Consider the following 15,988-nt stretch of genomic DNA (forward strand, 5'->3'; position numbering starts at 1 on the left):
CAGTCATTCATTCATAAACCTGGTTGTGATTGTCATCATTAAAGAAGATCCATCTGATGCTCAAGAACTGAAATATCAAAATTGAATGCTGAAGAGTCAAATTTAACTACAAAACCATTTTAATACCACACTTCAAGATAATTAGAGCATTTACTGTCTAATGATGGCTAACGTAAGAGATTTTGCAGTACTTGTTCCTAATCTGTGCCAGGACTAACAAAAGCATTCAATGGCAACTATGTAGAAAAAAATAAAGTAAATGTACTTCATGACTTTCAGCTTTCTGGCTGACAGAACAGTGATAGAAGAAAAATGGTGTACTTTGTTTTGTGTGCACTTTTAGACAAAGGTACAGTATTTCAAAGATTCTTTAATTCATAAGCACAAGAATGACTGGGCTGTTTCATTTCCATGGCAACCAGCAACTGATCTCCAGCGCTCCTTTACAAGGAAAAGTGTCAGTGACAAAGACAGAGCAACAGGGGGGTACAGATGGGGAACAAAATGCAATAAGTACAAAGGAAATACTTTACTGTAAGCCCAGTAAACGCAGTAAAGTTAAATTCTACTGCAAAACCACTGAGTGTCTCAGTTGCATTTCAATAAAACAAAGTATCAAAACAGAAAAATGTTTTCTCTTAAGTAGTAAAAGAATTAACATGACAACAAACATCTATCAAACAAGGATTAAAACTTCCTTACAAAAGTCTGTGCTTTCCAATCTCAGTGCTCCTCTCGCAAAGCAGAATATAATGTGACATTAAGTTACACCATGCACCACACAATCAACCCATTTTCAATAAAAACGGCCATTAATCTGAACAATGGCCAATCATATTTCTCAAGCAAATCGTATTTCTGCTTGCACAGCATTTTTGTACACAGCTGGTAATGGATGCTACTGGCTTCTCTGAATTGCATTCTGCACTACGGCCTCTCACGAATACAAGCTCCTCAGCTTCTTAGGTATTTCTTTGTCAACAATATCAATGAAACTGAATAACCAAAAATTTATTAAAAAATATTCCACACCATATCTTTGTGATGTGTCTTTTTTGTCACTGTATGAAGGGCTGCTGGGGATGTAGAGCTCTTTGTACTTCTCCACTGCCGTAATAATTTTTAAGTCATACATTTTTTTTTAATGATTCTTAAATAAACTTTTCATGAAAAACGGGATCAAGCCGATGGTTTTAAAACCTCACTATTTACTTGGCTCAGGTTCTCGTCAAGTGGTCATCTACTTCATCCTCAGGGTTTTGAATGACAACACAGGGAATATTACAACACCATATTGGGAGGAAATTATGAAAAAATAATATGTAAATTGCATGATACTGTATAGCTAGTATTCATTTTTACACTTCACTGAAGGTGAATAAAAAAGTATAACAATAGACTTGAAGCATATAGAATTGGAACAGGATGAAGAGCTCTGCTGAGCTGTTTGTATGCTACTCATACTGCCAGTACAAACTGCAGCACTGACTACAATAGGTATGTAAAAGAAACACCAGATAGACATCAGGCACATGGAAGAAATACATCAATAATGCAGCTAGTATTGATAACCACCAGAGCTACGTCAGATCAAAATATTAAAAAATGAGCCAAGGAACAATAACTGCGTTTTGCTGTATCTTGGCACATCATAATTACTGCTCTGCATGCAGGTACGTGGCAATCATAAAAGGCAGAACAAATATTTACATATTTATAATTACATTCAACTTTGAATGTTACTACTGTTATTCACTACCAGATAAAGGCATCATTTTGACTGTTAACATTCACAAAATTAAAAAAGTACTACTTTTCTGTGCAACTGTGGTTTATCATGGTGTCCATTTTTAACTGTTTATTCATTAGAGCTAGTCATGTGACATTAGTGCTGATTGGATACTGCCTGGAACCTAATCACTTGGAATAGGATTGCTGCCTGCTCCAACAATCTCAGGCCAAGTGGTTGCTAGAGCACTGATAGTAGGTTGCTAGGGGTTTTATATGGGGAAATATATCCAAAACACAGACACAAGGGATGCACGTTGCCAGCAGATTACATCATGTAACAAGGGCCTTATACTGACAGGCTAAAGAAAATAAATCTCTTTAGACATGAACATAGAAGACTATGAGGTGAGACTTCATTTAAGCATGCCAAATTGAATATATTTGAGATAATGACAAAATATGACTATTTGACTTCTTCAGGATCAAGAGAAACAAAACAGAGGACACAAGCAGATATGTCCTGTGAACAGGAGGTACTTTTCACTGAGTTATAAGGGAATCTGGAACAAGCTATCCTGCCACATAGCTGAAGCTGATAACCTGGCTTCGTTCAAGACAGATGCATAAGACACTCATATCAATTATCTAGTAACAACCAAACAAGGTAAAAACACCAAAAAGACTCCACTAATTAACTTATGTTTTTGATTTTAAAAAAATCAATAAAAACTTATAAAAAACAACCTATATTCTAAAGTTAATTTACTTCACATTACAATAGTGTTAACTGAAATGCATATTACTCTATAATACTTCGTATTCTCAATACTCTAACAAACTTAAACCACCAATTTCCAAAAAGTTAAATAAGCTACAAGAAGGGATTTTAATTTAAATGTGGATTTTTTGCTATCTTATTAAAGCACTTTATAGAATAGCTGTAGCACTGGGACGTACGATACATTCTCCTGGATTATTACTACAGAGCAATTGTGCCACCTACAGGGAACAAGAACAGAAGTACTACATACCTATATCAGGTAAAATTAACTTTTCAATTGTACAATATCCCAGTAATATAATAATTTATACCCCATATACAGTTCATAAGCAGTATATGAAACAACCAAAACTGTCCTGCATTAAAGAAAGCACTTTTATATCATGGCATACATACACAGACCAAATGAGTTACAAATATAGTAAAAGGTGTTTGGATTGCCAAAGGTTTCTCACCATATAATGCTTACAAACACCTCACAAGGGCTTCTGAGAACTAATGTATAATAATTAACTGGTGAAGGGGAAAAAAAACTGTTTATCAATTACAAATTCACAGCTTAAAAAGCCTTTCATAAGCAGCATAATCACTGTGGATACTTTGCTAATGACTCAAACTGCTTTTAAGAAATTAACATCTACACTGGAGTTCCATGACATGTCAATGTCAACCTAATGTCGTTTCACATATGAAGCGGTATTGTAGCCCCAGAGTCATGCAACCATCAAAACCGTAATATAAAAATAAAATGTCCAAATGAATAAGGAAATAGACATAACTCAGTAACTGACATGCAACCTCATTTGCTGACATACAAACAAATCCCTTCAAACCCAGTGGAAAAGCAGACTTTGCTAAAGAAGGTTAACTTATGAAACACTGAGTTTAAAAAAAACAGATCAGTAGATCAGATCTGCTACTTCATTCTTGTTCACAAAAGAAAAAGCAGATGTAAAAGCAGATGCATAATGATAAAAGTACATCTATATACAGTCTTGATAAATTTAGCTGAAATACTGAAACAACTGTCATGAAAAGCATGTGTGGTGGAGCTACTGAATATAGCATAGTCTTTGCATGTGTATGAGAAGAAATTCTATATTCTACATTAAAATGTCTACAAAAATTAAGTGGTTTGAGCTTGCATTGGCTTAACTGCTTTATAGGTATGTCAATGCTCTCCCTCTACTGTGTCATTACTTACCCCATGTTTAGAAGAGATGGTAAGGCTCAGTGTTATTTTTTCAGTTGCAGTTTCAATTAGAACAGTTGTGACTGCATTCCACTTTCAATATCAGATCTGCAGTGCAAAAATAGCCCTTCAACGTTTTGAGGTTTTGCTTTAAATGTATCGGTTGTTTCCATGGATCACGTACTCCAATCCACCTCCCGATACTTACTTTTCACTGCCATAGGTCAATTCTAAGTTCTAACTGGTTTGCAGTCACTGACTTAACATCGTTGACAGAATCTAACAAGTCAATTAAAACAATGGTTTAAAGAAATAAATGTTAGATTTATAATAAAAATAAGTAACGCTACCAATATTTTTTTCCACACACTGAAAAAGACTAAGTACTTTAAGGTATCCAGTATGATTACTGGTTTATTACCTCGTTTCTTTAAACTGGCACAGTTAACTGTCTTTGTGTAATCAAGTGATGGCATATATAAGGCCTACATAAGCACAAATGTAAGCACAGCCACTGATGGAGGTAATTAAAAGCATTACAATATATATATCTGATAAATAGGCTACAGTATACCTCTGTTCCAACTAGATGGATGATTTACAAACTTTGCCTTACAAAATCTGATAGAATCTAATGTGCTCTTTCAGGGGCAAGGAAAATGCAAAACACAGCAGTATGGGTCCTGTCATCATTAAACTATTTCTTCAAGATTGGTCATTGGGCAACCACAACACGTAATTGATTTTTATTGCCTTCATTTTGTTATTCTAGCTATGATTTCTCCACAACTAAAACAGTATTGACATATTACTTCTTTCATAATTCTGCCTCATTTTTTTGAGTGAACTGCTTGCACTACAGTTTGCATGACTGCTTTCCCACACGTGGGTTTGCTCGTACTTAATGGCCTTGCTACTTCCAACAAACATTTTAAAATAGAAAAGTACACTTTAAGAATTATTGACCAGTCATTGGCAATGTACACTATCACCTAAATTTAGCTTTACTACCAGAGCTTTATGGAAATGTGGTCATAATTCTCAACACAATCCTAGGCCATGCAAAATGTCAAGAAGAATCTGAGCCGTTTTCATCCTGCTTTTCAACATTAACTTGCCATCAAACTAAGCCAATTTATGTCAAGGGCACTCTTCATAAAACTGCCATTTATGCTGACAGCCGTCAAAACAATACTTATTTGGCACATTCCAGTGAGCTTCCTAAAACAAATGTCACCATCAATATTACAGAGCATCAAGGAATTGGTCTTTTCCAAAACCTTCACATGACAAGAAATAACTAAAGTAGTTGCTTAAAAACTCATTTATTAACAATATACGATGTTTTAACCAGTTTTTCTCTGCAATTAAAAAGGTTGCTGAAGCAAAGTGAACCTACAACCTCACTAACTACCGCAGATTAATATAATCAGACAAACATCCATTGATACTGCTAAGCGGCTCTGCAATGCAGATCACTAAATTAACAATTAGTGAATGTATGTTTTGTTACTAAACTAAAATGAGTATGTTTTACTAAAGTCAATCTCAGAAATGATGGACTGTGTTCTAGGGATAAGCATTATACTTAAAATTTGTATAACATTTTGGAAGTTGTAGATAATCAGCTATTTTAGAAAATTTCAGTTTACATGTAATCTTTATGCATTCAGAAACTGCACCATCAGAAACAAATTGGGCACATAAAAGCAGATTGGAGGAAGGTTTTAGAAATATTTTTTAGAATTCTGTTGTGTATATGATGTGCACTTTCTGGGCTCTTGCAGCTACAAAATTTATATTCAATGTTATGATTTTTTTAGAAAAAAATATTTTGGGAATGTTAATCTTGTATATTAACCAAGTAACTGTGTGCATATTATAGCACGTTTTTTTAAATATGCAGTTTAAGGTCCTACCATTTTCTGACAACTAACCTGTGCCAAATTTGGTGCACAGACACAAAGACACGACGAAGTATTTGGGGAATATCCAATAATTTTCCCTTGAGTACATGTACGTAGTATGCATTTTCCTTTGATGCCAAATCAATTTAATTCAACGAACGAAGTGTTAAATTGTTAGCCATAAAGAGATGCTGTCAAATGATATTCAAGATGGAGAAAAACCTGAAATATATTATGCTATTACTCAGTTTTATTAGACTATGCACACTTTTAAAGTATCACAAACAGCCACACCAATATTAGTTTTACAGACACTTAACACTTATCAACAAAACGATTAAAAAAAGACTTAACTAGACGGAAGCATTCGTGTTTTTCAAGTAAGGATAAATACTCATTTAAATCCATTCTAGACAGCCATGACAAGCTGACAGGTTTTGACGTTTATTAAAACATAAAAAAAAATCAACAGAATTGCATAAAATCTTCAAAACCTGCATCATGAACTCAGCAGGTTTCCTCATGAAAGATTACAAAATTCTGCACATTTCTGAACCAAAAGCCCCCGAGACTGTCATCTGGCTCAGAGATAACAGTAGCACAGCTTTCCAAAAGCTGTTTTAAGTCAATGATACATTGCTTCAGAATGCTTAAATTATAGATTTTGGAATTAGTTTATCCAGCACACGTTGCTAATAACGAATAATTATGCTGCTCACCAACATTGTCCACTTAGCAGAATCACAGTAAATGCTAATCAACTACAGAACGTAAGCAACATTTTGATCAATGGCCATTACAAAACAGTGACAATAGTTTCAATCCGTCTTAAACAGCAGTTCAGCATAAATGCTGCGGAGGGAAAAAAAATGTTGACAAATCTTTGCAGCACAGACTTATAGAGCCCTTAGAACTGACTCAACCTTTATCCAGTTATCACACTTTAAAGTATATCTTCCGAGTAAATATTCCAGCACTTTTGTTCTTTACATTAAGTGAATATGCAAAAATATATGCTTCAGTGACTAAAAAACACAAACAAAATGCACAATATTTTATTGGTCTATCATACAGTTTTGATATTGGAAAATCATGCGCTCCCCAATCTTAGGAATTTACGTCTATAAATCAGTAGACCTGAGTTAATGTAGTTTTAATGATTAGAGGTTTTCAGATTTGTCAATTTAAAAGATTTGGGGGGCCTACCAAGTGGCTCAAGCAGTAAGTGTGCTTGCCCAAGCACACGCTGAGCTCGGTCATCGTGGGTTAGCGCCTTGATTACGACACTAGCTGACTGTGACCTAACTGTTTGTGCACAATTGAGTAAATGCTGAGGGCAGGGTAGAATTAGTCAGCCAAGGCTCTCTGTACTTCACAACAACCACTAACCCAGAAGCCTTCTGGGATCCTGCAAGGTTATAGCGAGGTTGGTAAAGGACATACCTCTATGTTTTTAAATTCAAATCTCTGGTGCAGGACTGTCCCTACAGTTACGTGTTAAAAGACAAAAGGCTCAAAAGGTGAGCGCATGAGAGTAGTCTGGCTACACTTCCGTTATCTCCCATGTCTGGCTGTAAGGTTCATACATATGAAGTGAAAAAAACTGCCAATTCCAAATGGGAAGAGTACAACAAAATGAATTAGCAATTTAAATAAAAAATAAACACTAATATTTAGGACTGCATACAAACCATCAGGTCTGTCCTCAATACACTCTCAAGCTCAATGTTTAAAAACAAAATGTCGTTCTTAGAAACATAAATTTTATCTGATAATTACTTTGGCTCTATAAACTGACATTAATGGAGTAGGCAAATAAAACAGTAACAACATACATTAAATGTACATATGGATTTAAGGCCCCAGACATGCTTGCTTAAGCTTGTTGGAATACTACTTAAACCAATATGGCCAAAACATATTACGCCCTTATCATAGCAAAGTCAATATTTCCCTCCTTTTGTTAAGCGTTCGATACAGTAAAACTTTCCTTTTAACCAATTATTTCCAGCAATATCGAGCAATCTTGTTTCTTTATAGTAGTAGACTTTAAAGCAGATGTTTATATCCTACCCATTACGTTTCACAATGTATTTTAATCCTTACATGTTGAAACAAAGATTAATATAAAACCAGATGAGCAAGTCAGTTTTATTATTTAAGATTTATCTTAACATCATTCTAAATCTTGTCCTTAATGCCTAGAACGTCTTTGCAAGTGCAAACTCATACAATGACTAAAAATGCAAATTAGTTATATCATCTGCAGGTACACAATAACTTGTCTGACTCCTAAATGAGTTAAATTGTCAAGTGATATAACCTAAAAACAAGCTACTCAGTTTCCTCAGAGTAGCCTGTTGTCCTGTTTTGAGTTTGACAGACTGTGATTCAAGATGTGATATATTTATCTTTAATTCCCAGTAGTGTGAAAATGTGAACCATCCATCGGGTATAGTACATCAGAATTATTAAATTAATTTCTTCAGAAAAACCTTTTCAAGGGAACAAAAGGAGTAGATTTGCATTTCAACCCACCTTTCCGCTGCTTTGTAAAATCGTTGTCCTTGTTCTCCACACTCTCTCTCTACTGACAATATCTCTGGTCACATCAACCTCTGCATCCACAAAACTTCTCTGTTTCAGCGCAGTGATGTCATCATCCAAGTCAGTCTTAATTGTTGATCTTTTCTTGGCCATAATCTTAGCTTTGATGGCAGCAATTTTTTCAACAGACATGGCTTCTGACAAAGACCTGCAACAAAATCAAAGGTACACTTCATTCAAAATGTGTGGTGTCCTAGATATGTCATTGTACAGATATGTGATTAGGGTTCAAACTTATTTTTTACAGCAGTGCAAAAAAAAAAGTCCAGATTATCTGTCACAAAACACAAAATAGTTTAGATCACAATACATCTGAAACATTTTGATTACTGGGAAAAAAGCACTTGTAAAAACACTTTAACAATAAAAAAACCAAATATGCCACCATGTGGTCAAAGTTGAAAATGCAACCTCTTTCCCACCAAAGGCGCTTCATAAACTTTTGAGAATCACTACAATCATTAGAAAAATAATTTCTATATTGTTATTCGTTGTACATGAACTAAATGAATGTTCACCCTCTTTTCATCAATTACCACCAACAGAAAATTTTACACATTTTGCAACGAAAGGACATGAAAGAGTAAAAATGCTCACATTCATCACAGAGGTTTGTACTCTATAATAATTAATAATAATAATAATAATAATAATTGCTTACACTTATATAGCGCTTTTCTGGACACTCCACTCAAAGCGCTTTACAGGTAATGGGGACTCCCCTCCACCACCAATGTGCAGCATGAGGCAGCCATAGTGCGCCAGAACGCTCACCACACATCAGCTATCAGTGGGGAGGAGAGCAGAGCAATGTAGCCAATTCGTAGAGAGGGATTATTAGGAGGCCATGATTGGTAAGGGCCAATTGGAAATTTGGCCAGGACACCAGGGTTACACCCCTACTCTTTTCGAGAAGCGCCCTGCGATTTTTAATGACCACAGAGAGTCAGGACCTCGGTTTTACGTCTCATCCGAACTATACTGGGGCATTAGGACCCACATGGACCGCAGGGTGCGCGCCCCCTGCTGGCCCCACTAACACCTCTTCCAGCAGCAACCTTAGTTTTTCCCAGGAGGTCTCCAATCCAGGTACTGACCAGGCTCACACCTGCTTAGCTTCAGTGGGTTACCAGTTGTGAGTTGCAGGGTGATATGGCTGCTATAGGTATATTAAACCTAATTAAGCAGGGTGATATGGCTGCTATAGGTATATTAAACCTAATTAAGCAAATTAAGAGGGAGTAATTGCATAAATCCAGAGTTACTTGTAGTGAGAAATGCTCATCTAAATCTGTCCAATTTGGAATATAACTAATCAAGAGATTCTGCCATTTTTCATCTGTTGTAAACTTAATATAGTCAAACAGACGTATGAAGGACTCCAACGAATCTGGGGTCAACCATTTCAATGTGTTGCCCTATTGCTAACTCAGCATCTACTTTAGTTTGATTTTACTTGATTCTTCTAATATAAAACATTAGGTAGGTGACTTAGTGGACAGAGGTTGGAAAAAAAATGGTCAGTTTAACGCTTATACATTAGGTGTTGTACATATACCAGTTTAAATCTCCGATACATATACCAGTTATCTAGGAGCCTCTCCAATAAGGCCTAAACTACATAAAATAGACTAGACTAGCACAAAAAGGGAAACAACGTGAAGCTGAGCCAGGGCACTATGGCATCCATTTACCCGTTGAATGTGAAGAATATGAAGTGAAAGGATGTGCAGCTTATTAAATTATGGCACATCACAGGAAGCTGACAGCACATACCTGATCTGATCCGTTTGTACAATGCCTTCTTTGTGGCCTTCCAGTCGAGCTGCCAGTCGCTCCTTGTCAAGACGTACACGTTCCTCATCCTAATGCACAACATGATACATTAATATACAATAAACAAAAACTGGGAAATACTTCCATATTCATTTATGAGCATTCTTCCTCATTAGATCTAGCATTCGGCTGCAAGGTACAAATTTCTTTAAGTGTTCTTTACCTCGACTCTAGGCTTTTTGGCTTCCGATGAGGCGTCATCTGCTGCTCTCTTAACTGAAAGAAAACAAGAGGAAAAGAAGTCACTAGAAAGTCTCTGATGGACAATGCACACAAATTGTTACTACATAAAACAATAGCAAACTAAGATATGCCAGCTCTGTTAACTGGCATCTTTAAATTGGCCCCCATGTGCTTGCAGGAGTGCATGACTTGTCATGGATTGTTGTCCCATTCAGTGGGCAGGACTGCAACTCACCCTGTGCTTCTGGGGAAGGCAGTGGGTTGCCGTGACTCTTGAAATAGAAAAATACCAAGTTTGTCCTTGAAAGAGTTGCACTGTCAACAATTTAGTTTTATACACTCAGTGGCCACTTTATTAGATACACTTGCTTGTTAACACTAATAGCTAAACAGTGAATCATGTGGCTGCAACTCAATATAAAAGCATGTAGACATGGTCAATTTTAGTCACATTTAGTTGATGTTCGACAACGTGATCTAAGCGACTTTGATCCAGCATCTCAGAAATAGCTGACCTTCACACACTACAGTCACTAGAGTTTACAGAGAATAAACAAAAAACATCCAGTGAGTGGCAGTTCTATGGGCGAGAGGTCAGAGGAGAATGGCCAGACTTGTTCAAGCTGACAGAAAGGCCACAAATACTCTTTACAACAGTGGTGTGCAGAAAGGCATCTATGAACGCATAACACGTCGAACCTTGAGGCAGATGGGCTAAAGCAGCCACATGATTCAGAAGACCATGCCAGGTTCCACTCCTGTCAGCTAAGAACAGGAAGAAGAGGCTACAGTGGGCGCATGATCACCAAAACTGAACGACTGAAGACTGGAAAAACGTATCTGGGTCTGACGAATCTTAATTTCCACTCAATGCAATGCATGCAAATGCTAGGGTCGGAATTTGGCATAAACCGCGTTGCCTTGTGTCAACAGTACAGGCTGGTGGTTGTGGTGTAAATGTTGTGGGGAATGTTTTCATGGCACACATTAGGCCCCTTAATACCAACTGAGCATCACTTGAATGCCACAGCGTACCTAAGCATTGCTGCCGACCATGTGCATCCCTTTATGGCCACAGTCTACCCGTTTTCAAATTGATTCTTCAAATGCGCCATGTCACAAAGCACGCATCATCTCAAGCTGGTTCCACGAACATGACAGTGACTTCAGTTTACTCCAATGGCCTGCACAGTCCCCAGATCTCAATCCAATAGAGCACCTTTGTGATGAGGTGGAACAGGAGGTTCGCAGCATGAATGTGTGACCAAAAAATCAGCAAGAACTGGGTGATGCTAGCGAGACAGCATGGACCAAAATCCCTAAGGAATGTTTCCAGCACCTTGCTGAATCCATGCCGGGAAGAATTCAGGCTGTTCTGGAGGCAACAGGGGGTCCTACCCAGTAATACATAGGTGGACCTAATAAAAGTGGCCACTGAGTGTACAGTTATACCCCTTTGTTCTGATGACAAATACATAAACCTAAAAAGTAGAATCAATGTTTTTTTGGCATTTCACCCATCTGATCTGGAACTGACAAATGTGCAAATAAGACTCATGATCCACCTGGAAGAGAAGGAAACATGGACATGCTCCTCCAGCACACCCACATGTAGAATCATGACCCACCCCTGGATTCCAATGTACAAGCTGCACTCCAGGGGATAAGAACATTTTTAAAATATGAGACTGAATTATGCATTTATGTTCTATTCCAATCAGAATTAGAAAGGGACGTGTTTACTGGAGAGCAAAAAAGATACAATATTTTTAAGAGGTGATTTAAATACATACTGAAGCTTCATTGTGCCTCAATAGTTAGTAGACCCCCATGGAAAAACACTGAAAGTGTGACATTAGGTGAATAATATACTAAAACAGAACACAGAGTTATGATGAATTTGGTGAAGCTGAAATCACAAAAAATCCTTTGCGAAATGTAAATTTGAAGAATGTGTTGACAGATCTAACTTTTAAATCTTAATTCAGTACTGCTTGAACGGAGTCTATGTTTTGGGTGATGCTTTTATCTAAAACACCTCATCTGTACTCATTTATACAGCCTGGAATACCCTTTCTCAAGGGTATAATAGTGAGGCCCGCCTGGAATTTAAAGCTACAATCTTCCAGTTAAGAGTCCAGAGCTCTCACCACTACTCTAACACTGCCATGAAAATCGCAATGCTTGGTAAAATGGGACATTAAGTTGGCACATTTCTATCAGTATGTGGGGATAGAATTACTTGCCATAAAGGAAAATGACAGACACTAATGGGCTAATTGCCAATACCTGTCACTAGTATTTTTGTTATTTATATTTCTGCATTGTGTCAAAATAAATTTTGTTACATACCTTGAGTAGGCCTTTGCAAACCAATCTCAATTGGCGCACTTCTGTCAATACTTGCAGAAGTTGCTGGTGGAGGGAAAAAAAAGGAAAAGTTAATTTGGTTTCTTTTAAAACTTTCTTTCTCTAGAGGTGCACTTAGTTCAATAATTTTTTTTAAAGGTCTTCAGGCAAATGACAAATTTGCTACATAATTTACAAACATTAAAAAAAGAGTAAAATTTATATTTCTTATACTTACAACTTTCTCCATTTAAATAAGCAAGCAAATCTTTTCTGTCAGGTCTTCTGACCACAGGAATATTCTCTGTCTAGAAAAGAAAACCTTAGTAGTAATGCTGTATCTTTATCAAATGAATACAGGAAGAATCACTATTGACAACATATGACAAAAAAAACAGTAGGGAGTTGTTGTACAATGCTCAAATGACAATTTAATCAAGGTATATGGTGCATTCTTCTGTCCCATGGAAGCAGGAGAAAACATTAATATCTCATACACACATGCTATAGATAAAATACTAGTATCACTTTAAAGCTCATTGTGCTGCATGCCCCATTATACTGTATCAGAGGTTTGCTTAGAGTGGGAAAAAAAAAATGTTTAACAGTAATTGTAAATTAAACATTCATTTTGCTTAAAAAACAAGAAAAGCAAGCATTTTGCAGACTTGTTTATGATTACTAACATTACAGATCATTAAATATTGATGAATTTCTTCATGTTTTCAACTTGTGTGCTTTTACTGGGATACCAATCACTCAAAGTGAAATTCTTGTAATGTACAAAGGAACATGATTCCAATATTAACACTTGAAAAATGAGAAAAATTCATATAGAAACAAGCTTTCAGTATCCTTACAATTGTAAGATCGAGAGAAAGCTTTACTTTTGGAAGAACAATAATTTATTTCAGTGAAGGAAACTGAAGGAGGATGAGATTCAGTGAGGCTAAAACACTCCTTTGCACTGAAAAGTTACATGCATTATGTCCCAGCTGCCAATGAAGGAATATTAAAATTGTGTGGAGTCTAGCTTTGTCTGGCTGTTGGCGCAGAAAGATCAAATATCAAGGTCTTTTCCACAACATAATATGATGGAAATTAGTGTACAGGTTGTTTTGCTAGTGGTTTTCCATATCCTATGAAGTTTCAGTAAAGTTCAATGATCTAGATGCATTGGTTTCAGGACGAGATTAAAAAAAATGTATTTAGAATGTTCTACTTCTTTTCTTTAAAATGTCATCACACCTGCATCACATAACTTATCACAGGTCTTTAAAGCCTACATCTGTCATATTCCATGCTCATATATTAGTGTCTGTAGAACATTATACTGAAAACTATCTGTATAAAATTAGTTTAATATTAATTAAAGTATTTAATCTAATGGAGAATGCAAAGAGCTTTACAACTATGTGAAATTTATGTCCTTAGCATGTGTACATCAAAGGCTGAAACGCTTTCAAAAAAGCCTGGGCAGAGATTTTCTATATCTAAAGAGCCAAGACAACGTATGCATTTTTTTCCCCATGAATCCTTTTTTCATAAGTCATTTGAATACATTAAAACACCTAAGAAAACTTTCAGATGGCAATGCAAAAATCACATCAATGGCAGATGAAATGATGCACATTGTAATTTCTCCTTTTCGTTTAGTTTTATGACTATCATTTTGATTCTTCTATTATTCTACACTGAGCAAGCCATGGGTTTTAATCACAAATCTTAACTGCACAAATACCTTTGTCAAATTTGAAAGTAGTAAACTTAGCAAAAAGTAAAAAATACTAAATTAATATTCTCAGGGAATCTGGAATATACGTTTATATTAACAATATGCAAGTTAAAAAAATTACATCTAACTTAAACGACCTGTCAATTCAATACTATTTTGCTCATTTCTGGATTCAAAGATTTAAAAAATCTCAGAATAACTGCATAATATAAAAAAAAACTGGAAAAAACTTACTGCAGCTCGGCGCACATAAGACGAGTGAGGAAGATGTACATTGTTCAACAAGAACAAGATGGAATCCAAAGTGTAGTATTCTTTGGGCTGACCCTCCTTCCCCGTTCTAAAATAAAAAAATCATCATATATGCATATTATTCCATATTTAAATACATTACATTAAATTAAATTATGCACCTATATACATTACATAAGGTAGTGCTCTTGAACATACAAGTTGATGCAAAAAAACAGTTGATCATTTTTAAGAGCTTAGTAAGACTCCAACATGTTAATAAATGCTTCTAAAAATTCATTAAACATAAATAACTGTTGCACATTAGTTAAATAATTTTATAATTAAATACCACCTCCCACCCCCCAAACCTCCCACCAAACTGTACAGTATGAGGAATGAACCCAAAACCATTCCCTAAAGAAAATTTGGTTTTGCTTAGTTTTTCTGTACACTCAATGAAAAGTAAAACCAGCTTTTTAAAACAATTCTGAACAAACAATCAAAGCTCAGATTCATTGTCAAAGCCTGAAAAGAACAGAACATTGGTTTCAGAAATATAAAATAAATAAAAACTACAGTTTAACTATTTTTTGAAACCATCCTGGTTCCTAAGTATGACATGCCTCTGAACCCTTGCAAGGAAAAGCACAAAATCTTCAAATTATTCAGTTCCTTCAATAACCTTCAATTAGGGATGTCACAGTGTGAGATTTTGATGGTACGATTATATTCTCAGGAAATATCACGGTTTCATGATTTTTTTTTTCAGGTAATTTATTATGAAACACTATGGAGGGAAAAAAAGACACCAAGTATGGCATAATCAAACATGTTTTTTTCAAAACGTTTTTGGTCCTGCAAATAAAACATGTAAGCCTCCTTTATAATTAAAAACATAAATATGATAGGGGAAAGCAGGCAGATTTAAGAATTCACTATAGCTGCCTTTAGAAACCAAAGTAATACAGTACCGACCTTATGAATATATAAAATTAAATTAAATATTTAAAATATATAAAAATACATAGAAATAATTTATAGTGGGCAAATGGAAATATTCAGAGAGGTCAGAGTCTCAGCCTGTCCCTCTCCTCACTTAGAACTTTGTCACCTGTTGTCAGTAAAAAGTGTATTTACTTTAATGCCAAGGCCAGTGGATGGACTGTTGGCAAGCACTAATTGTAGGAAAAATAAGTGATCTATCATAAGTGATATATCCCCACAAAACCAACTTAAATGAAAACAAAAGTAACGTTATACATACACGGAGGACTGTACCGCTGTGAAGTGCTCCAGCCAGGGCGAGCCCTCACTTAAGTTAACGAATGTAACGTTCGCTAGTTTATTTTTTTACCTTGACTTGTGTATAGAGGGATGGATGATCACAGAGATGCTTAAGCAGACGTTTGAACCTTTGGCAGCCACTTTTTTTG

General features: G+C 35.9%; 1 protein-coding gene across 2 annotated transcripts in view; it reads right to left on the reverse strand.

Moving 5' to 3' along the window:
- cdc73 (cell division cycle 73, Paf1/RNA polymerase II complex component, homolog (S. cerevisiae)) overlaps window positions 1-15,988 on the reverse strand; it is a 73,783-nt gene that overhangs the window by 54,991 nt on the left and 2,804 nt on the right. For both annotated transcript variants that reach the window (XM_088598472.1, XM_088598471.1), the window contains exons 2-7: window positions 14,556-14,661; window positions 12,825-12,894; window positions 12,590-12,652; window positions 10,218-10,270; window positions 9,995-10,083; window positions 8,150-8,366 (exon numbers count right to left, since the gene is read on the reverse strand). In XM_088598472.1, the coding sequence (XP_088454598.1) occupies window positions 8,150-8,366; window positions 9,995-10,083; window positions 10,218-10,270; window positions 12,590-12,652; window positions 12,825-12,894; window positions 14,556-14,661 (598 nt within the window). The remainder of the gene's footprint in view (window positions 1-8,149; window positions 8,367-9,994; window positions 10,084-10,217; window positions 10,271-12,589; window positions 12,653-12,824; window positions 12,895-14,555; window positions 14,662-15,988) is intronic.

This window comes from Lepisosteus platostomus, chromosome 11 (assembly GCF_059453375.1).
Source record: "Lepisosteus platostomus isolate fLepPlt1 chromosome 11, fLepPlt1.hap1, whole genome shotgun sequence".
Classification (NCBI taxonomy): Eukaryota; Metazoa; Chordata; class Actinopteri; order Semionotiformes; family Lepisosteidae; genus Lepisosteus; species Lepisosteus platostomus.